At 42.6% G+C, this 24,078-nt stretch overlaps 1 protein-coding gene across 1 annotated transcript in view; it reads left to right on the forward strand.

Annotated features, from left to right (window-relative positions):
* The first annotated feature begins 8,318 nt into the window (after positions 1–8,318).
* The window catches only part of LOC126456256 (nephrin-like), a 168,691-nt gene continuing 152,931 nt past the window's right edge, over positions 8,319–24,078 (forward strand). The window contains exons 1-2 of the mRNA XM_050092011.1: positions 8,319–8,472; positions 18,303–18,432. Coding sequence (XP_049947968.1) covers positions 8,319–8,472; positions 18,303–18,432 — 284 coding nt within the window. The remainder of the gene's footprint in view (positions 8,473–18,302; positions 18,433–24,078) is intronic.

The raw sequence follows: 24,078 nt of genomic DNA on the forward strand, positions 1-24,078 counted from the left end.
AATGCGTACCATCACGTTTCCGACTTTGATAAACTTCGGATTGTAGCCTATCGCGATTGCGGTTTATTGTATCGCGACATTGCTGCTCGCGTTGGTCGAGATCCAATGACTGTTAGCAGAATATGGAATCGGTGGGTTCAGGAGGGTAATACGGAACGCCATGCTGGATTCCAATGGCCTCGTATAACTATCAGTCAAGATGACATGCATCTTATCCGCATGGCTGTAACGGATCGTGCAGCCACGTCTCGATCCCTGAGTCAACAGATGGGGAGGTTTGCAAGACAACAACCATCTGCACGAACAGTTCGACGACGTTTGCAGCAGCACGGACTATCAGCTCTGAGACCATGGCTGCGGTTACCCTTGACGCTGTATCACAGACAGGAGCGCCTGCGATGGTGTACTCAACGACGAACCTGGGTGCACGAATGGCAAAACGTCATTTTTTCGGATGAATACAGGTTCTGTTTACAGCATCATGATGGTCGCATCCATGTTTGGCGACATCGCGGTGAACGCACATTGGAAGCGTGTATTCGTTATGGCCATACGGGCGTATCACCCGGCGTGATGGTATGGGGTGCCATTGGTTGCACGTCTCGGTCACCTCTTGTTCGCATTGACGGCACTTTGAACAGTGGACGTTACATTTCAGATGTGTTACGACCCGTGGCTCTACCCTTCATTCGATCCCTGCGAAACCCTACATTTCAGCAGGATAATGCACGACCGAATGTTGCAGGTCCAGTACAGGCCTTTCTGGATACAGAAAATGTTCGACTGCTGCCCTGGTCAGCAGATTCTCCAGATCTCTCACCAGTTGAAAACGTCTGGTCAATGGTGGCCGAGCAACTGTCTCGTCACAATACGCCAGTCACTACTCTTGATAAACTGTAATATCGTGCAGAAGCTGCATGGGCAGCTGTACCTGTACACGCCATCCAAGTTCTGTTTGACTCAATGCCCAGGCGTATCAAGGCCGTTATTACGGCTAGAGGTGGTTTTCCTTGGTACTGATTTCTCAGGATCTATGCACCCAAACTGCGTGAAAATATAATCACATGACAGTTCTAGTATGATATATTTGTCCAATGAATACCTGTTTATCATCTGCGTTTCTTCTTGGTGTAGCAATTTTAATGGTCATCAGTGTACGCATGAAAACCACCAAATACAAATTGTAAGCTTTGCAAATGCTTAAATTAACATCTCGTAACTTTACTTACCACAGCTTGAGTTTTACTGCGTCAGGAAAACATCACTGTCTCGCGCCCCGCGACCGCTCTTGAACGCCACAGACTGAATACACAGGAAGAATATTGATCGTCTCAAGAAGAGCGTTAAGCATCCAGTCTAGCTAATATATCTGGTGTTTGTGTGTGTGTGTGTGTGTGTGTGTGTGTGTGTGTGTGCTAATGTAAAAGGCAGAGGCATAGGGGGCGGTTAAGATCGGGTCGTATTCCTGTTGACAGCTGAAATCGGCTAGATAGGAGCACGTGGAGCGCCAGTTTCACACTTGCTCCACAGATGGCGTTGACTCTGGACTTCCAACGGCCACTAAGGTGACTGCGTGGCCGGAACAAACCCTCCTTTTCGGCAATACAATTGCTGCTAGTTTCTCGTACACGCTTTTCGGGTACAAGTGCAAAATAAAGCAACCCCAAAATTAATAATATTGAACCATTGTGTCAATGAAGAGCCAGTAGGCTCATTTGAAACGGAAAACATGGACGATTACGCGTGCGAATACGCGCCTTCTCTATCCACGCCAGTTTATAAGTTATTGTAAGTTAACTGTTTTGAATAATTTCTGAACAGCAAAAGTGAGTCTCTTGGCAACGCATTGCAACAAACTAGATGTATACAGATACATTTCATAGAAAAATATTAGACTGTGATAGTAGATTTACTGAAATTATTCACATATAAATGAGAGGCCGAAAAATGATTACGCGCAATTAAAAATAGCTATTCATTGCAACAAACTAGATGTATACAGATGCATTTCATAGAAAAATATTAGACTGTGATAGTAGATTTACTGAAATTATTCACATATAAATGAGAGGCCGAAAAATGATTACGCGCAATTAAAAATAGCTATTCTTACTAAATAAATAAACATTAAAAGTAGCGACATTACTGTAATTATTAAATGTATAGGAAATTATCTAAAGTATAATTTAAATTGATTGTTAACACTCGTATTTAAATCTATAAATCCGAAAACTGAGGAAAACCATAGAAATTATGGTTTATAAATAAACTACGTTAGATAAAACAAAACTGATAACAGCATAATATGTCTCGCAAAATTTCCGTGTGATTTGATGTCTCATATGCGACTAAAAGGTTAAAATTAAGAATTTCTGCAATTTTAACGTTCAGTAGTTTAACTGACTTCAGTGGTGTTGGAGCGAGGTTTCCTGACTGAACAGCGGCAATTTGGAGAGGTGTTTAGCTTCTGACGCCTTTGGAGGCGGTCAGGCTGTGTTTGTCTGTGTTAGGAGAAATTTTCATCCGATGAGCGGTGAAAAAGCCTCTAGTTCGCGTGTGTGAATTACTCAGAGTTCCTACTTTCGGACACAGACGTTTTTCGCCATCTGGAGAACTCGTCATTTTTCGGGTTGCGTGTGATATAAGCCGCGCTTATAACTTTGAGAGTGAGTGTAGACATTGTGGAATTTATAATTTGATATACTATGGAATGTTAGCGATTTTCTAAGAACTCACGCATTTAATCTTGCTTTATTCAACGGCCTCCAAGATCTTAAGAAACTCGGCCAGGCTCTGAAATTAATTTATTGTTATCTGTGACTTTCAATTTTACTGTGTGCTTGTTGGAAATAAACTCGAAATGGCGAAACTTTTAAATAAAATATGTTAATGTGTACATGACTTTTTGCGTAGTAAATCTTGCCCGTATTTACAGGGTGAAAATTATTTAAATGTATGAAATAAAATCGTCATAAATTCCGAACGGTTTGCATTAGGTCCTTCAAACTGTATGGTTGGTCGCAGGTCATGGTGGGAATTATTATGCGCTATATGGTTTAGTTTAGCGACGAAACCCACTTTCATCTGGATGGGTTCATTAATAACTAAAATTGGCGTATTTGGGGGACTGAGAATCCGCATTTCGCGATCGAAAAATCTCTCCACCCTCAACGGGTTTCTGTGTGGTTTTTCGTGTCGAGTCAGGAACAATCGGTGCGATATTCCTTGACGTCACGGTGACTACCGAACGGTACGTGAAGGATTTGGAACATGATTTTAAAGTGATCTTGATTTCGACAAGATGTGGTTCATGCAACACTGAGCTCGACCCCATCGAAGCAGGACAGTGGTGGATGTCCTGGAGAAGCACTTTGGGGACTGCTTTCTGGCTCTGGGGCACCCATGGGCCTCGATTGGCAATCATATTCTGCGGATCTGAGCACATGCGACTCCTTTTTGGGGGCCATATTAAAGACAAGGTGTACAGCAATAACCTCAAAACCATTGTTGAGATGAAAACATCCGTTCAGGAGGTCATCGAAGGTATCGATGTTCTGACATTTCAGCGGAACATGCAGAATTTCGCTATTCGTCTGCGCCACATCATCGCGAATGATGGCAGACTTATCGAACATGCCATAACCTAAGTCAGAATATCTGTAGTGACTTTTACTTGTTGAATAAAGTGTGTGTACGCAGTAGATTGTAACTAATTTACGTATTTTTATATAGATCAGTAATTGTCACCTTGCATATTACATACAGAGTGATTCATAAGCGACTTTACAACTATAAAAATTCATATAAATTTATTGTAAGAAGATACAGAGCTGGGTTTAGTGTTATTTTGTAGGGGAACACATCAATGTTTTTACCTTAAACTAAAGATGTTGCATGTGCCCTCCTTTGATTATCCCATTGGAAGTCAACTTCTTCCCAAAATCGCTGAACATGTTGTCAATTCTTGCACTAAGTTCAAGTAGATTAGCTGGCGCAGGAGGTACATACATGATATCCTAGATGAATCCCCATAGAAAAAAATAGAGTGGTTTCAGGTCTGGGGAACGAGGGGGCCATGCAATTGGCGCATCATGGTGAATCCACTGACCTGGAAAGCGATCACTGAGAAAGTCGCGGATGCCAACCAGGTAGTGGGGCGGTGCCCCATCTTTCATGAAGTTCGCGAGATATACGCCAGGTCGATTTTGTAGGACCATTGACAAAACATTGTCTCACTCGCTGGGCGACGTTGTCAGATGTGCTTGGACGTCCTGATGATTCCCCATGTCTTACTGAGCACCCTGTTTCTACAAAACATTTACGCCACTCGTAAATTGCAGGCCTACTGGGAGGATTTCGGCGTACTTGATACGGAAATTACGCTGAACTGTTGTCGCCAACTTCGATTCTTCAAACCAAAAGACACAGCTAGCACGCTTGGGCCCAGTGAAGGCAGCCATATTTAACGCAACTGCCGCTAGCGCTCCTTACAGTGCGATTCGGCGCTAGCGAACTACACGAGACAAAACTTAATTGATATTTATTTGGTCCCATTTGATTACATTTTGTACAAAGTGTGCACTTATAATATAGGACAAGTCAACTGAAACCTATTTTCTTACAATATTTGACCTATTTATTACAATTTGATCCATCAAAGTGGAAATACTTATAATAATGTTGCATACATTTTTCACCTAATTTTTAGCTCCTTAAAATTATTTACATACTACATTATACTCATATTTACGTTTTTCTCTCGGTATTCATGTTCTCATGTTATTTACTTATCATAATATGTTCAAGTAGTTACAGTACCTTTATAACAGAAACAGTAGCATTTTTCATTCATTGCTACATATACTCTTCTACCTTATAAAATTCTTTTTCCATTAAATGATCGTTTAAAAGTTTTTGGAATTTCTTTTTGTTCACATTGTCCTACAAACTGTTTGGAAGGCACTTTATGAGTTTGACACCCGAGAATCAAGGACTTTTTTCAGCAACTCTCAGTCGGTGTTGTATACTTCTCAGCTGGCCTTTATTTCTTATTTCATATGTATGAACGTCTGCATTTATTTCTAGTACTGCATTTCCTTTTATTAACGATATTATTGTTTTGTAAATGTATAGAGCTCAGAATGTCAATATTTTTAGACTATGGAAAACAGTTCTGCATGAGTCTCTTTGTTTCGTGTTCAAGATGGCACTTACAGCTTTTTTTTTTTTTTTTTTTTTTTGCTATTTAAATATTCTTTTTTTAGTTTTGCTGCTGGAATTTCCCCAAACAGTAATTCCATATTGTAAGTATGGCTCAAATAGAGCTTGGTACAGTGTACATAGAAGCTCCCTGTTGGCGTAATGTGTACCCTGTTTCATAACAAATATTGCAGTGCTTAATTTACAGCAAACATTATCTACATGTTGACTCCACTGGAGATTATTCTCAACTGTAATCCCTAAAAATTTAAGAGCGGTAACTTCTTCAGGTCTTGTTGCATCTGTGAATGTATCTATGTGTTCTTCCTTTCCTCTTTTTGTGAACACCATGAACATTGTCTTTTTAGATTTAAATTAGGTCATTTTGTATAAGCCACTGAGCTGTGTTATTTATTGACGTAAACGCACTTCTTCCTGGTGTTTACAGATTTTTTTTCTACATTCATTAGTGTCATGCCATCTGCATATAGTATTTTTTTATCTTTCTCACTGACATCAATATTGTTTACAAATAGGTTGAACAGAAGTGGGCCAAGTACAGATCCTTGAGGCACTCCATACTTAATATTTCTAATTTCAGATCTGCATCCAGTTTCTGTTTCCACATACTTCTTTCTCTTGTTGACGTATGATGTTATCCACTTGGCTGCCTGTCTAAGAAATACCGTAACTTTCAAGTTTTCCAATAAGTGTAGTATGGGTGATTCAAAAGCTTTAGACAAATCCAGAAACATAGCAAAAACAGAGTTTCTTTTGCCTAATGCATCTATAACGGATTCTGTGAGACCTGAGATGGCAGTTTCTGTAGATTTCCCTTTTTGGAAACCATGTTGTGCTGCAATCAGAATACTGTGTTTCTGCAGGAATGTGGTCAACCTACTTTGCATGAGTATCTCTAGTATTTTTGAGAAACCAGAGATTAAAGACACTGGTCTGTAGTTCTTTGGATCATTTTTGTCTCCTTTCTTAAATATTGGTACTACTTTGCTCACTTTTAATTTTTCTGGGAATACCCCATCTCTAAATGAGCAGTTTGAAATATCCATATGAGGTTTGATTACTTCTTCAGCCACATGTTTTTTTTAAATAATTTGATACTTCATCATCTCCTGCAGACTTTTTGGGCTTTGCTTTCAGGATTATTTTTATGAGTTTTGTTTGATGTATTTCCATACAAAATGACACTACAATCACTTCTGTAGGTACTATGAATTTATTTTCTTTCTTAAATATTGGTACTACTTTTCTTACTTTTAATTTTTCTGGGAATACCCCTTCTCTATATGAGCAGTTTGAAATATCCATATGAGGTTTAATTACTTCTTCATCCACATGTTTTTTTTAAATAATCTGATACTTCATATTCTCCTGCAGACTTTTTGAGCTTTACTTTCAGGATTACTTTTATGAGTTTTGTTTGATGTATTTCCATACAAAATGACACTACAATCACCTCTGTAGGTACTATGAATTTATTTTATATTAATATTCAAAGTTACAAAGTTCTTTTTGAATCACCCTGTACTTTCGTGGAACATTGGATACATTGCGGCGATTGGGAGTTGGAGCCCCATATACGAAACGTAGCCAAACTTGGAAGTCCAACCACATCTACGGGGGCCCATGGGTAAATCTTTTCATGCAGTAGCATGTGGGGGTTCCAAGTTAACATAGAACTTCGATTTTCAGCGAGCTGATGTTGTGATAGACTGTATTTTAAGAATGAGGTTTTCACTCTGCAGCGGAGTGTGCGCTGGTATGAAACTTTCCTGGCAGCGCACACTCCGCTGCAGAGTGAAAATAATCTCATTCTGGAAACATCCCCCAGGCCGTGGCTAAGCCATGTCTCCGCAATATTCTTTCTTCCAGGGGTGCTAGTTCTGCTAGGTTCGCAGAAAAGTTCAGCACAAAAAATAAATAAATAAAATAAAATAAAATAAAAATAAAAAATACAAAAAATTAAAAAAATTAAAAAAAATTCTCACACGCACGACTCCCGACAGAATAACTACACGATCACTTCTCTTGCCCGATGAGATGTATTTTCCAAGAGCAAAAACGAACTCTGTGACGTGGATCAGCGGCCACGCTGTTCACTACCTATTCGGTAATGGCGAAAAGACAGTACCCGATTTTTGCTATCACCTCAACGAACGACATTGCGCGATCGTCGAGAACGCTAAATACAGGCAATATTTTTCAAATTTTCTTTCGAGAGCATTCCATAATCCGCCTCGCAGCTGGATTATCGATGACATGAGAAGATAAACATAGCACCTCTTTCCAGTTCCTTTTTTTTATGAGACTGAACAAACAAAGGAAACAACACAGCAACGAGACGACAGTCATGGAAAAATTAACAGCGGGCTATAGTATGGAGCATCCTTATGTCGCAACGGGACGACTTCCCATTATTACGTTTATGTAGCCGAAGAGGAACGGCTTTCCTTTATCCATTGTATAAGCATAAAATAAAATAAAAATAACAAAAACAGGAAACCAAACCATCGAAAATCTTTTTTCCGTTTTTCCTTTTTTTTTAAAGTGGTTAACGTTCAAGCCCCGTAATCGCTGGATCGAGTCCTTTAGGTCAGTTTTTTTTTATAAAAAGTTAAAAAAAACTATTTTAAAAAACCATGGATAGAGTAAAAAAAAGATGGTAGAGCACTTGCCCGCGAAAGGCAAAGGTTCCGAGTTCGAGTCTCGGTCCGGCACACAGTTTTAATCTGCCAAGGAAGTTTCAGATTGTGTTTTATTTCGTCATGCACAACAAACGGTCGCAGTGTGTGTGTGTGTGTGTGTGTGAGAGAGAGAGAGAAAGAGAGAGAGAGAGAGAGAGAGAGAGAGAGAGAGTGAGAGAGAGGGGGGGGAGAAAGAAAGAGAGAGAGACAGAGAGAGAGAGAGAGAGAGAGGAGGGGCAAACTGGCTCGTCAGAGTGCCAGAGGACCAGTTAGGGCGGAAGGATGTCGCAGCTGGCTCTCGTGCGTTTACGCGGCTGACGCTAGCTGCGGCTTTCGCTGTGAGCGCGCCTCGATCCACGGCGTAAATACGGCGGCTGCGTCGTTAGCGCTCGCGCCACGGTCTGCTGGTCGCTGTCAATGGCACGCCAGCCAGCCGCGGAGCGGGGCGTGCGTTTTATGGCCGACGCTGCCGCCACCGACGCCAGAGGGCGTTGCGGCGCTGCCATCTCGCAGAACACATTCATCAACAGCGCCACCGCCCCTCTTCTTTCACCTTCCTGCTCATCCCTGCGTGTACGACCGACACGAGTCACATTATTACAATTTTAACATTCCAGTTATAATAGTCGAGGGACATGAAAGGGAAGCAGTGGTTGGGAAGAGACTAAGACAGGGTTGTAGCCTCTCCCCAACGTTATTCAATCTATATATTGAGCAAACAGTAAAAAAAAAAATTCGGAGTAGGTATTAAAATCCACGGAGAAGAAATAAAACCTTTGAGGTTCGCCGATGACATTGTAATTCTGTCAGAGACAGCAAAGGACCTGGAAGAGCAGTTGAACGGAATGGACAGTGTCTTCAAAGGAGGATATAAGATGAACATCAACAAAAGCAAAACGAGGATAATGGAATGTAGTCGAATTAAGTCGGGTAATGATGAAGGAATTAGATTAGGAAATGAGACACTTAAAGTAGTAAAGGAGTTTTGCTATTTGGGGAGCAAATAACTGATGATGGTCGAAGTAGAGAGGATATAAAATGTAGACTGGCAATGGCAAGGAAAGCGTTTCTAAAGAAGAGAAATTTGTTAACATCGAGTATAGATTTAAGTGTCAGGAAGTCTTTTCTGAAAGTATTTGTATGGAGTGTAGCCATGTATGGAAGTGAAACATGGACGATAAATAGTTTGGACAAGAAGAGAATAGAAACTTTCGAAATGTGGTGCTACAGAAGAATGCTGGAGATTAGATGGGTAGATCACATAACTAATCAGAAGGTATTGACTAGAATTGGGGAGAAGAGGAGTTTGTGGCCCAACATGACTAGAAGAAGGGATTGGTAGGTAGGACATGTTCTGAGGCATCAAGGGATCACCAATTTAGTATTGGTGGGCAGCGCGGAGGGCAAAAATTGTAGAGGGAGATCAAGAGATGAATACACCAAGCAGATTCAGAAGGATGTAGGTTGCAGTAGGTACTGGGAGATGAAGAAGCTTGCACAGGATAGAGTAGCATGGAGAGCTGCATCAAACCAGTCTCAGGACTGAAGACCACAACAACAACAACAACAACAACATTACAGTACGTCGCTCTGCTCCACAATTCTTGAAAATGTTATAAGTTGAACTAAAGCGCCAAAGGAACTGTTGTAAATACGAGTACTTAAATACAGAGATATACAACCAGCCAGAATACGGACGGCGCTGCGTTCGGCAAAGCCTATATAAGACAAGTGTCTGCCGCAGTTTTCAGATCGGTTACTGCTGCTACAGTGGTAGGTTATCAAGATTTAAGTGAGTTTGAACGTGGTTTTACAGTCGGCGCACGAGCGATGGCACACAGCATCTCCCGTGTAGCGATAAAGTGGGGATTTTCCCGTACGATAATTTCGCGAGTGTACCGTGAACATCAGGAACCGAGTAAAACATCAAATCGCAGACATCGCTGCGGCCGGAAAAAGATCCTGCATGAGCGGGACCGACGACGACTGAAGAGAAACGTTAGACGTGACAGACGAGCAACCCTTCCACAAATTGCTGCAGATTTCAATGCTGGGCTGTCAACAAGTGTCAGCGTGCAAATCATTCAACGAAACATCGTCGATATGGGCCTTTGCAGCCGAAGGCCAACTCATGTACACTTGATGACTGCGCGACACAGAGCTTTACGCCTCGCCTGGGCCCGTCAACATCGAAATTCGACGGCAGATGACTGGAAACATGTTGCTCGGTCGGACGAGTCTCGTTTCAAATTGTATCGAGCGTTTGGACGTGTACGGGTATGTAGACAACCTCATGAATCCATGGACCCTGCATGTCAGCAGGGTAGTGTTCAAGTTGGTGGAAGCTCTGTAATGGTGTGCGGCCTGGCAGCTGGAGAGATGTGTCTAGATACGACACTGGCAGTACGTTAGCATCTTGTCTGATCACCTGCATCCACTCATGTCCATTGTGCATTCTGGGTAACTGCCTCAGAACAATGGAGCACCCAACTCGTCCAGAAATGCTACAGCGTGGCTCCGGGAAAACTCTCCTGATTTTAAACACTTCCGCTGGCCACCCAATTCCCCAGACATGAACATTATTGAGCATATCTTGGATGCCTTGTAACGTGCTCTTCATAAGAGATCTCCGCCCTCTCATACTCTTACGGATCTATGGACATCCTGCAGGATTCATGGTGTCAGTTCCGTCCAGCACTACCTCCGACATTAGAAGTGTCCATGCCACGTCGCGTTGCAGCACTTCTGCGTGGTTGTGGCTGGGCTCTACATGATATTAGGCAGGTGTAGCAGTATCTTTGGCTCTTTAGTGTAGAATATAATAATCCTTCCCCCTCTGCTCCCTTATGCCACGATTAAAGAAGCGAGTACCCACGTGGACCCACGTGTAAAACAGCTTCGAACCTCTCATTACTCTATGAATAAGTAAACATGCAAAAAAGTCATTCCAGTTCCTCAACATAAGTAAAGCGTAGTTCTTATGCCCTTATGCTTAGCGCCCTCTACATCCCAATTTTTCCTTTCCGCTTGACCCTGTACCTTCGAACAGTTGGCCTTCGTCTCTGGCATACTGAAAAAAAAAATGGTTCAAATGGCTCTAAGCACTATGGGACTCAACATCTGTGGTCATCAGTCCCCTAGAACTTAGAACTACTTAAACCTAACTAACCTAAGGACATCACATACATCCATGCCCGAGGCAGAATTCGGACCTGCGACCGTATGGCATACCGAATACTTACGTTATGCAAATATTATTCTTTGGTCTCCCGTTACAATTAAATGCAGACAAGAGCCTTTACCATAGGGCGAATACGTTAGTGCATTTGTACTGACGTACGCTGAATGTAATCTGCTGTTTTAAGCCATGACATGTCACGTTTCTTGTTTTATATCAATTTTATATATGACAAGAACCGCTCGGAACCATCTAATGTAATTTACCACCGTATAATGTAACACGTGAGTACGTTTACCTCACAAATATGTTTCTGCTATTTATAGCTTTTTACATACGTAAAAATAGTTCGTAGCCGTTTACCAGATGTAGAAGTATGAAACCGGAATTTGGTTGCAATAATTACACGTCTGTTGTTTGAAACCGACTAACAATATTTTATTTAAAATAATCTCCATTGCTATATATACATTTCTCCCATCTCTCCTGCAAGCTATGAATGCCACGCCAAAAATCTTTTTCTTCTCAAGAGAACCACTCAGAGAGGCATTTTCGTACATTTTCATACAAACTGAAGCGTTTTCCCAGTAATGCAAATAAATGACAAAAGGACCGAGCCAAGTCTGGAGAATAAGCTGCATGCCTTAGTATTTCCCAACTGAACACCTCCATGGGGAGTTGTCATGGAGCAATATGACTTTGTGTTGCCGTTTTCCATGTTCCGGTCGTTTTTCATGTAATGCTCGATTTAAATCAATCATTTGCTGTTGGTAGCGATCAATGTTAACCGTTTCACCTGGTTTTAGCAGCTCATAATTGATGACACCTTTCTGATCCCATCTAATGCATAGCGTTGTCTTCTTTCCAAAGCGATTTGGTCTTGCAGTGGATGTCGATTTTTTGCCTGGATTCAACTATGATTTACGACGCTTACGATTCTCGAAATATACCCATCTATAATCACCTGTCTCTATTCGATGGAGAAACGACTTTCTTTTTTCTGTGGCGAGGAGCATTTCACACGTGGTCTTTCGATTTTCTTGCTGTCTGTTATTCAGTTCATGCGGAACCATTTTCTCACTTTCTGCACCTTTCCCATAGCTTTCAATCGAGGAGAAACGATTTTCTGTGTCACATTCAATTGTTCCGTGAGTTCCTATTGACTCTGTGTATGATCTTCATCCAATAAGGCCTGCAATTCGTTGTCTTCGATCTTTTTCGGTGGTTTCCCGAGCTCGTAGTTCTCACGTCAAAATCGCCCCGTTTGAATTTTTTGAACCACTCGAAACACTGTGTTTCCCAAAAGCATGTTCGCCGAAAGCTTCGACAAGCATTCGATGCGGTTCTTCAGCAGTTTTCTTTAAATGATAAAAGAAAACCAATGCAATCCACAAATCGTAGTTCGCAGGCACAAAACTCGACATGTTTATAGTTATTAATTTAATATTTGGGTCAACTTTTGCAAAACTCTAATTCCTCTCTCTCAAACCCCCTATAGGGAGAGAGGGAGAGTAGTTTTAGTTTTAGCGAATCAAAACTTACGAAGTAAATAAGTATTTTTTATTTGTCCTTAACCATTTTCCACGCAAAAATGAGAACATGTATTTTCTTGAATTACAGCGCCAACTACCAAGAACCAAAACAAATGTTTAAGACAAAATGTACGTAGTTTTTTATGTAGAATCTGATTCTGTAATAAAAAATGGGGGTTCTCATTTGAAATTTTAAAGTTGCCTCCAGTCCCACCCCCTAGGGGGTTGGGGTGGCAGGCTAATTTTATCACCAGCAGATGTCCCCCTCGAAAATAATCAACTTTGGATTCTACACATTTTTGTTCTGTAAATCTTATTTTTTCAAGATATTCTGGTTTGTCAACCTAAAATTTACACCCTGTATAAGCCAATTTTTTCAAAAGTAAACGCGAGAAAATTTGTTTAATAGGATAATTTACTGGAAATTAGCATGATTTCTTCACATGATATGGTTGTGGAATAAAGTGCATGACCAAATCACGGGTTTTAAACTTTGCTATACTGTGTCTAAGCATCCACTGACATTCATGTAGTTCCAGATGCCACTATTCTTCCCTCCTCCCCCGCCTCCTCCCCCCCCCCCACGCCTCTCTCTGGTACGAAATCGGTATACTCCATGTGTCTGCGTCTAGACTAAATCTAGTATTCATGTTTGAGAACGCTTACATATGTATCTGAAGCGGGATGTGGGTAACAGCCCGGTACCTACCTGGTTAAATGTGGGAAACCGCTTAAAATCCACGTGCAGGTTGGCCGACACATCGGCCCTCGTGGTTAATCCACGAGACGGATTCGATCCGAAACAGGCCAACGTTATTTACTTGATCATTGGTACTCTGGTTGCAACGTGACAGTAATTCCTTATGGTCGCCTGGACGTTACAAACGGCAGGGCATTGTTCTTAACAGGGTATGTGATCACTGCGCACAGGAGTCCGTCCTCCAATGCTGGCCACAAGGTTGGAAAGGAGTTCTTGTGGTCCATTCCTCCACCGTCTCGGTTGACAACTGCTCGACGGTCGTTGGTGCACGTGGTCATGCTGCAATGTGTCCCCCAACCGTGTCGCACACGTGCTCGATGGGCTTTAAGTCGGGGGGACGGGCAGTCCAGTCCATTCACCAAATATCCTCTAGTTAAGAAGCACCTGCATTTGCGCCGTTCCTTGCCGTCGCGCGTTGTCATCCAGAAAAATGTAGTCAGGGCCGTATGCACCCCTGATAAGATGCATGTGGGGAAGGAGCATGTTGGCACGGTGGCGTTGACAGGTGAGTGTACCGTGTTCAGACATTTATTTATCTAACAAGTTTGTCTGCGTGGCCATCCTCCGCAGCAAGAACAGAAATATTTGTTTTGTAAATAAAAACCGGCTTTTCTTGCTGAACTGTAATTCATTACTCCCAGACACGCTTCGCCTTTTTTTTACTCTAACGCATCTTCAGAGGCATCTAGAACGATACAGTTGTGTTTTGATGTGTGTTATTTTTAGATTATCAAACAGTTCACGTCGCATTTTTATGTAAAGAAGTAATTACTTACAGTTTGTTGTCATCTGAGTTTCCTCTCATCTGGTCTGGAGGTCGCGTTACCATTCCATTTCCGAAATATAAGAACAATATTATATTCCTAACTTTTTCCTTCACGCTGTTCAACAGGTTTACCCTAATTTTTGTGGTTCACTTTTACTCTTAATTATAACTTCCTTCGGAGCTCATACTACACACGACCGTACCATTGAAAGGCTGGGCCCCGACTACTTTAGACTGCTGTAAGCATTCTATATCTCCAAGAGAAAAGACGCGCGAAGAATACTCCTTTTCTGATTGGTCAGTTTTCTTTAACCCCAATAGAACATTATTCTCCCGGATTAGTCCGCGGTTCTCATGACTAACCAATCAACAAATAATACTCTTTCGAACTGGACTTTTTCCCGAAATAAATATTTAAGATTCTGATATTTTGTTTATACGTAACGTTATTAACTTCTTTCATTTGCACTCGAATTAGCTTTCCTTTTACCATGAACTAACTTAACATATTATGATACAAAATTCCCCGTCGTCTGCATTCACACTGTCTTAAAAATTTCTTACGCTAGTTCGTACAGCGTTTATCAGTAGAACAATGATCTACATATTTATTGTAGACCACATTTACGCAGCATTCACACTACTAAAAGCATATACAAAACTGTACAAACATACATAAACAACAAAAGCCTTCAAGAAATAAACAGAACAATTCACAAAAACATTCTCTTGGCCTGTTTCTTGAATGTCTCTGTCCGCTACTGTACTCTGATGGAGTATTCGACTGAACCCGCTTCAGATCATGTGTCACTGTGCGCGCATCAGTCATTCTCCCGATACACAGGCTCTAGACAGGAGTGATATAAGGCGCCAGACCTCAACCTGGCGAGGTTTTTTTGGAACCTTTCCCGACCCATTGTGAAGATTGAACCTTGGTCTCAACAGCCATAACCGTAGACCCACGTCCCATCACCAGTTACGATTCTCTTAAGTAACATCTCGTTCTCCTTTGCACGATCCAAAAGCTCTTCACAGATTGTGAGGCGGAGGTTTTTCTGTTCTTGACTCATGAGCCGTGGGGACGAACTTGGTAACAACATTATGCATTCCAAGGTGCTGTGTCGGGATATCATGACATGATCCTGCTGAAATGTAACATTGTTCTGTAATCTTTTCGACAGTCAGTCTTCGATTTGCAAGCTCGATTTCGTTGACGTTCCTCACACGAGCGTCGTCGGTAGATGTCGAAGGACAATCTTTAACTTCCGTCCGGCTATTTTTAAATCGTGTGAAGCATTCGTAACACCGAGTAGGCTTAATCACTCATCACCGTAGGCTTCCTGCATCTTTTACTGTGTTTCTGTAAATGTTTTCTCGAGCTTCACGCAAAATTTAATGCAGGCGCGTTGATCCTCTTACTCCGCCATCTCGAAATTTGCAGACTATACGACACAGCGTTCTACCCAATACAGCACTGAACAATAACTAACAGACATACAACAAAGAAACTTCCGCCAGTTGCACAATAAATACAGGCGTGTACAGGGATGTCAACCGCATTTCGCTCCAACAGACCATTGGCGCGAAATTACGAATGTTCTGGGAGTTTTTGACCAGACCTCGTATAACGAGAAGTGATGGCACGTAATACACCCAGGAATAATGTCGATCACTCTCGTTTTGGTGGCCCCTGTGTTACGGCGTAGGAAGCCATAATGTTTCACGGGCGTGCTGACGTCCAAATGCTTGAACACGGTATAATCACCAGTCAACTTCACTGTGAGACTGTATTCCTTCTCCATGTGCGTCGTTTCAGGAGTGCACTCGGTTCAGATCTCATTTTGCGAGTGACGATTCGCGACCACGTGGAACAGCGCAGGTGGAGGACCTCATCTAACGAGGGGATATTCGACGAAGGGACTGACCTGCTCATTCATGTGAATTGAATCCTATCGAGCAGCTGTGTGATACGTTGGGGAGACGTACTGCAGCAAGTCCACATGCACCAAAGACCATACACTAGTTGTTAACTACGCTGATGGAGAAACGGAATGCCTTACAACGGAAGGTCCTAACTAGCACTGTTAATGTTTTTAAAAATATCGGGAATCCAATATAACGATATCAGGGAAAATATCATTGTCTGAACTCGATTTATCGATGGGATGCAGCGATATATCGACTGGAAAAATATCGACGTACCAGCCCATAAAAATATCGGTTTCACATTGTAAGTATACTGCAGGTTTTAGAGCTATACATTATTAGGTTTTCTGTACATCAGAAAACTGGCAGCCTACCTACCCCCTTAGAGCAAGAACTGAAAACAAAACGACGCACGTTCAGGCTTGGCGATAACCACTTTGCTGACAACGGTGATGATGAGGTCCCATACTCCGAGGAGCGTAGCGGACGATGCGGGAGACCTGCACCGCCGTAGTAGGCAAGGTCCTAGCGGAGGTGGTTTGCCATTGCGTTTCTCAACTACGGTAACTGCATGTAAGTGGCACAATAGAAGGTGTCCGGTGAGTCCGTCGCTCGGTTTCCTCGCATATAGGATTTGTCCGGAGCACTTCATACCGACGACGTCCCCCCTTTTTTTTTTCTTTTTTTTCATTCATTCATTTCTGCCAACGCCTGCGACCTAATAGCGTGGTGAAACTAAACGTTACAGCTTGTGGTGGTAGCGCCAAGCGCTAATTACATCAGCATTTCCCTTCACATGTTTCCGCGGCAACCACACATACGAGTCTCGTCATTTAGATTTGTTCATCATTTTCAGGAACTGTTTTTAAAGAATACCAATATGAAGTGATACCACAGTAGCTGCGTTCAAATTGCTTTTTAACGCAACTGATGTGGGATTTCTTTACATAGGAAATCTTGTTATTCCATTCACACCCCCCCCCCCCAGTGCAATCGGACTTCTTCTTTGTACAACCTATATTTGCTTCACACAGTCAAAGAGAAAGACTGGACGTGAAGAAAGTTCCAAAAGTAGTAAGATTCCTTCAACTACAATTTCAAAAGAACCACTTCAAATGTGTACTGAAAATTGTGAAAAAAAATATAAAATAAAAATATCGGCACTCGATATTGCATTTTGGTGTCGAAACGTTGATATATCTGGTGGTAAAATGACGACGATACATATCAATATCTTTTCGATTTAGTATTATTATCGATATATTATTAACAGCCCTAGTCCTTACCAACAGTGGGCCGGCATGGGGGCCACGTTGCAGAGCGTGTAATGCCGTCCGTGGTGAACACACACCCTGTTAAGAAGCAAGGGTCGCCTTTGGCAGTATCCAGGGGACCATCATAAATCGCGGGTACTTCAGAGCATTTGTTTTTCAATAAAAGTGTCGTATCTGTTCGTCTTACTGAGCATTACTTTCACTTACTTTCTGTCCTATACTGTAGGAGTGCTTTCTGCATACTGTCCGAGTTACATCAAAAAATGGTTCAAATGGCTATCAGCACTATGGAACGTAACTTCTGAGGTCATCTGTGCCCTAGAACTTAGAACTAATTAAGCCTAACTAACCTAAGGACATCATACACATCCATGCCCGAGGCAGGATTCGAACTTGCGACCGCAGCGGTCGCGCGGCTCCAGCCTGTAGCGCCAAGAACCGCTCGGCCACAACGGCCGGCCAAGTTTCATCGAGTTATGTTATGTGCCAGTGACACACCATGCAAAAGCTACTTTTTCCCTTAAATTTTGGGCACCAGTGTAAATATTCTAAACTGCAACGGCCGTATATGCTTCCCAAGGGTTTTCCCAGAAATTACGTGTTGACTTTATGCGAATTGAGACTTCCTAGGCGAATCTCGATGATGAAATCTTCTCGGGTTGTCAGCCGAGTCAAGGCGTCGTTTCTGCGGCAACGTTTCAACAAGTTTCCTACTTGTCATCTTCAGGTGCAGACAAGTTGATAAGTAGGAAACTTGCAGCAGAGCGACGTCTTAACTCTGCCCATAACCCGAGAAGAGTTCATCGACGTGTTGACTCTGTTCCGTTGAGAACGACTTCGTGTGGAGCCTCTCGCTGTGACTGCCGCAGCTGGCGCGCTGGCCTCTCACGGTGCCGTAGACAGCTGTTAACGGTGGCCAGACCTGAGTGCCAGACTGGTGATTTCTGTGTCACGGTGTGTTGCAGGACCCGCGGCGTCCGTGGAGGCTGTGGAGGGCCGCAGTGTGGCGCTGCCGTGCAACGTGACGCCGCCCAGGCACGACAAGCTCTACATGGTCTTCTGGTTCCGCGACGACCAGGGCTTCCCGCTCTACAGGTGAGCCGCTAGTACACCTCTGCCTCGCATTAGCTTGGTATACTTCATTCGGTCCGGAACACGCTACAGAATCTGACTACTGACCTATTCGCGTTATTCCTTTACTATACAAGGCCTTACAATATAAAATCCACGACCAGCTAAGAAACTACCTAACTACAAGTATCTACTAGACCAACCTGTAAATATCGCATCACAGAATCTGCATTATTAAAGACAACTGATAACCAGAATCTTGCCATCGATACACGAAAGGAGACTACTTTGTGCTTCTTAGACTTCAGCAACGGAATGGACAGTCTCTTGAAAGGAGGATATCAGATGAATATCAACAAAAGCAAAACGAGGATAATGGAATGTAGTCGAATTAACTCGGGTAATGCTGAAGGAATTAGGAAATGAAACACTTAAAGTAGTAAAGGATTTTTGCTACTTGGGAAGCAAAATAACTGATGATAGTCGAAGTAGAGAGGATATAAAATGTAGACTGGCAATGGCAAGGAAAGCGTTTCTGAAGAAGAGAAATTTGTTAACATCGAGTATAGATTTAAGTGTCAGGAAGTTGTTTCTGAAAGGTCAAAATGGCTCTGAGCACTATGGGACTCAACTGCTGAGGTCATAAGCCCCCTCGAACTACTTAAACCTAACTAACCTAGGGACAACACACGCATCCATGCCCGAGGCAGGATTCAAACCTGCGACCGTAGCGGTCACGCGGTTCCAGACTGTAGCGCCTAGAACCACACGGCCATTCAGGCCGGCTTTGTGAAAGTATTTGTATGCAGTGTAGCCACGTATGGGAGTGAAACATGGACGATAAATAGTTTGGACAAGAAGAGAATAGAAGCTTTTGAACTGTGGCGCTACAGAAGAATGCTGAAGATTAGATGGGTAGATCACATAACTAATCTGTAAACATTCTAAGACGGCTACTCAGACTCCCAAATCGTTTATATAGATAAGGAACAGCAAAGGGCGTGTAACACTACCTTGGGGAACGCCGGCAATCACTACTGTTTTTCCCATTGAAGGTTATCGCACTCCTTTGGAGTGCAGCGCGACTTAGTTTTTGCTCTTGTGTACAGTTTGTGAAGACCAGGGATCGTTCAAAACAATTCTACGAAATTGAAACATGATCTGCAGCGGGAAAGGGTATTTATGTTTTTTCATTGCGTAGATCACATAACTAATGAGGAAGTATTGAATAGGATTGGGGAGAAGAGAAGTTTGTGGCACAACTTGACTAGAAGAAGGGATCCGTTAGTAGGAAATGTTCTGAGGCATCAAGGGATCACCAATTTAGTATTGGAGGGCAGCGAGGAGGGTAAAAATCGTAGAGGGAGACCAAGAGATGAATACACTAAGCAGATTCAAAAGGTTTTAGACTGCAGTACGTACTGGGAGATGAAGCAGCTTGCACAGGACAGAGTAGCATGGAGAGCTGCATCAAACCAGTCTCAGGACTGAAGACCACAACAACAACAACAACAGACTTCAGCAAAGCCTTTGAAACTGGCGACTTCGGCATTTTACTTGCTAAACTTAACAGCCTAAATTTCTCAGCAAGTGCAGTTCACAGGATTCACTCATACCTGAAGTCTCGCCAGCAAAGTGTCACATCAGCCGCCGTAAAGTCACAATGGAGTTAGGTAGTATTAGATGTCCCCCCTGGTTCGGTAGTAGGTCCTACACACATCTCATTGTAGGTAAATCATGTGCCATCACTTTTGTCCTACTACAAATACCACATGTACGTTGATGACTGCCGGTTGTATCTAAGTGCAAAGCCAATAAACTTGAGAACGGCTATCGAGAATCTAAATACTGACCTACGTGCACTATCAAAATGGGCACAGGATGTATGGTTAAAGCTCAAGCCGTCCAAGACTAAAGTGCTATTGGTTTGCAGCTGTTCAATGATTCAATACTGGATGAACAAATCTGTTATAAAACTTAATTTGAATGTCTTGTCTAACTACTTTGTGTGTTAGTTCACTTGCCTATTATTTTTAATTAGACACTAGCTCTAAAAAGGTTATTTTTATGCGCTCTATGTAATAGTATCCTAGTTGTTTTCTTTCTGTTGTGTAACCTCCTCACTTTCTTCGTTTCTGTATGAAATTTATCTCAAGTTTATCTCATACTCTATAAAAGTCTACGCATTACCAAAACTGTGTACTCACAATTGTTATCCATCTTACACTCTTATGCTAAACTTTGACTAAACAGAATCTAATATAAACTGAACAGTAGCTAATCTGAATGCAACTTGTCTTTATGTTAAATGCGCAACTGAAGTGAAACAATTATCTGACCATAATCAAAATTTCCAGTTACCTCGCGCGTTGCAACATTATTATAGATTTCTCGAAGTACAACAGCAGATAACCATTTGAGAATGAAAAGTATATTCAAAAGACAGATTAAAATTTCGCGTGATCTTCAAACGTAACATTGGTCTGAACAATAGTATGCTTAACAAAGTGAACAATGATTTAAAGCGGGTACAATATTAACAGAGAAATTCTATAAAAATCAAACAGTTTAATCGATTAATATGTTAATCCATGCCTCAGGGAAGTGGGGTGGTCTTTGTCTAAGCACCGAACAAGCTAGCCAGCTGACAGTAATCATTCCGACAAATTAGGTGCGCAGCGCTGCATTCTTACCTCAAACTACTTCTCCTCAAAACCAATTACATTACTCAAAATTTATAGTTCTTTCCCCTTTCATTGTACACATCATATTCATCCTAGCCGTCCTTTCTTCATCTGACAGGTACAACCACAAGTCCACACGGCGCTACCAGCTACGTCTACCACCTGCCACACTTCAACTAAGAGCGTAGCAGACTGCGAAGAGGCAAAGACTGTGCCACGACAAGACCAAAGATTGTTTAACAGTAGCGTAACTTGCACTCTCTCTGAATCGCACATCAGTGACACATAAAAATCAAAATTACATGACCACCTTACATTCCAGTGTAAGCTGTCTATGTCTATCTCAGCCCTTTCTATCTCCGCAGAAATGTGTGGCTTACGAAGAGCTGCTCGATCATTGTAACACATTCTTTCTAACTTCCCACGAACATCGTACTAGTGTGACTGCTCATGAGTCATTCGTTCTGCTAACTTGATGCCATTTCTTACAACCGTCCTCGTCCATGCATTAGAGTCCCTGTCAGTAAGTTGGGTACGGCTGCTCTTGCTTTTTTGGAGTCACCAGTCCTCTGACTGTTATTACGCACCCCGCCACGAATTTCTCTCACGTGCCAACAGTTTCTTCTCAGAGTAGCGCTTGCAAGCTACGTCCTCAATTACTTACTGGATGTACTCCAAACTCTGTCTTCCTCTACAGCTTTTACTCTCTACAGCACCCTCTGGTACCATGGAAATTGTTCGCTGATGTGTTAACACATGTCCTATTAACCTGTCCCTTATTGTTCTCAGAGTGGCTCAAACGGTTCAAATAGCTCTGAGCACTATGGGACTTAACATCTGTGGTCATCAGTCCCCTAGAACTTAGAACTAATTAAACCTAACTAACCTAAGGACATCACACACATTCATGCCCGAGGCAGGATTCGAACCTGCGACCGTAGCAGTCACGCGGCTCCGGACTGAGCGCCTAGAACCGCGAGACCACCGCGGCCGGCGTTCTCAGAGTGTTCCATACATTCCTTTCTTCACCGATTCTGCAGAGAACCTCCTAATTCCTTACTTTATAAGTCCACCTAATCCCATTTAATTTTCAACGTTCGTCTGTAACGCTACAACTCAAATGCTTCAATTCTTTTCTTTTCCGGTTTTCTCAGAGTCCATGTTCCACTACTAATCTGTGCTCCAAACGTACATCCTCAGAAATTTCTTCTTGAAATTAAGGACTATGTTCGTCAGCAGTAGAGTTGTTTTGGCCAAGCGTGCCCTCTTTGCCTGTCCTAGTCTTCGTCTCTCACGGCTTATTTTATTTCCAGGGTAGCAGAATTCCTTAACTTTGTCTACTATGTGACCACCAATTATGACGTTAAGTTTCTCAATATTCTCATTTCTGTTACTCGTCATTACTTTGCTCTTTCCTCGGTTAACTCAGATCCACATTCTTTGTTCACTAAACTGTTTATTTCAGTCAACAGATCTTACAATTCTTCCCCACCCTCGCCGAGCCGCGGTGGATACATTGTTTCCCATCAGATGACCGAAGTTAATCACTGTAGGCATAGCCGTAACTTGGGTAGATGATTGTCCAGGTGAGCCACTCGCTGTTCAAATCTGTGTGAAATCTTATGGGACTTAACTGCCAAGGTCATCAGTCCCTAAGCTTACACACTACTTAACCTAAATTATCCTAAGGACAAACACACACACCCATGCCCGAGGGAGGAGTCGAACCTCCGCCGGGACCAGCCGCACAGACCATGACTGCAGCGCCTAAGACCGCTAGGCTAATCCCGCGCTGCTGACAGTTCTCCCTTTGCCTTTACTGCACAGAGGACAGAAGGGGTCGTGGGATAAAGTCGCTGATCACCAGTCTTTGCACCAATGTCCTGGATTAAACTCCAAACCTCTCCGCTATGTCTCATGAAGTGAGCACGGGTGACGCTGTTGATGCTAATCTGTCTATCGGATGTGGAAGTTTTAAGTTTGGCGGCCCCCTTGCTACTATTCGAGAGGATTCATCATCATTCAGTATATACGTGGCACCATACACATTAGCATCTATAGGGTGTTCCAGGAGGAGTGCTCAGTATTCAGGAATATGACGGGAACGATGGCCCAAAGCAGAAAAGTCTAGTAAACATGGGTTCCTGCAGTGGTAACACCTGTTCCCGCGATCTCACCGATGTTAAGCGCTGTCGAGCTTCGATCAGTGACCATTTGGATCTGCCGAACGCTGTTGGCAAGTGGGGTGCATTCAGCCCTTGTAAGGAAGGTTGAAGAGCTTAATGACTGAGAAGTAGCCGTTCCGGTAGTGAAAACTGACGACGGCTGGGAGAGTGGTGTGCTGACTACAAGACCCTCTATATTTGCATCCGGTGACGCCTATCAACCGAGGAAGACATGACGGTCGACCGGTGCCTTTGGGCCTTCCGAGACCTGTTCAGGAGCTATGATTACCTGTTCAATAGAGGAGATTTGCTTCACAGCAGTGAAGATGAGCAACTGCTCATAGCTCTTAAGGTATGCACTTTAGAGGCATATTTACTGGGCAATTTTTCTTCTTTTGGTCCATACTACAACCTCGCAAAATATGGAAAGCAAAGAGCTTGCAGTACAAGAGATTTGTTGCACAGTAACGAAGATGGAGAAGTACTCATAGCTCTTAAGATAAGCATTTTAGAGCCCATGTTTACAAGAGCTTCCAGCCTCGAACGATCGTCCCTGTCATGTATCTGAATATTGACCTTTCCTCCTGGGACACCTTGCACATTTAACAGTTACACTTAAACAACACACCAGGCTCACACTTCCCGAAGGAAAGATGCCAGTGGATGCGAAAGTCCAATTCTAGCAGCTGAGCCTGCCTTTCAAGATCTCCCAGCCAATGGTGCGATACGACTTTACTCTACTGTCACTAAGGATATCAGTTTCATCAGCGCCCCTTATCATTGATATCCTTTGACACTGCGCCGCTTTAGAAGGGCTGAAA

Source organism: Schistocerca serialis, chromosome 1 (genome assembly GCF_023864345.2).
Source record: "Schistocerca serialis cubense isolate TAMUIC-IGC-003099 chromosome 1, iqSchSeri2.2, whole genome shotgun sequence".
Taxonomy (NCBI): Eukaryota; Metazoa; Arthropoda; class Insecta; order Orthoptera; family Acrididae; genus Schistocerca; species Schistocerca serialis.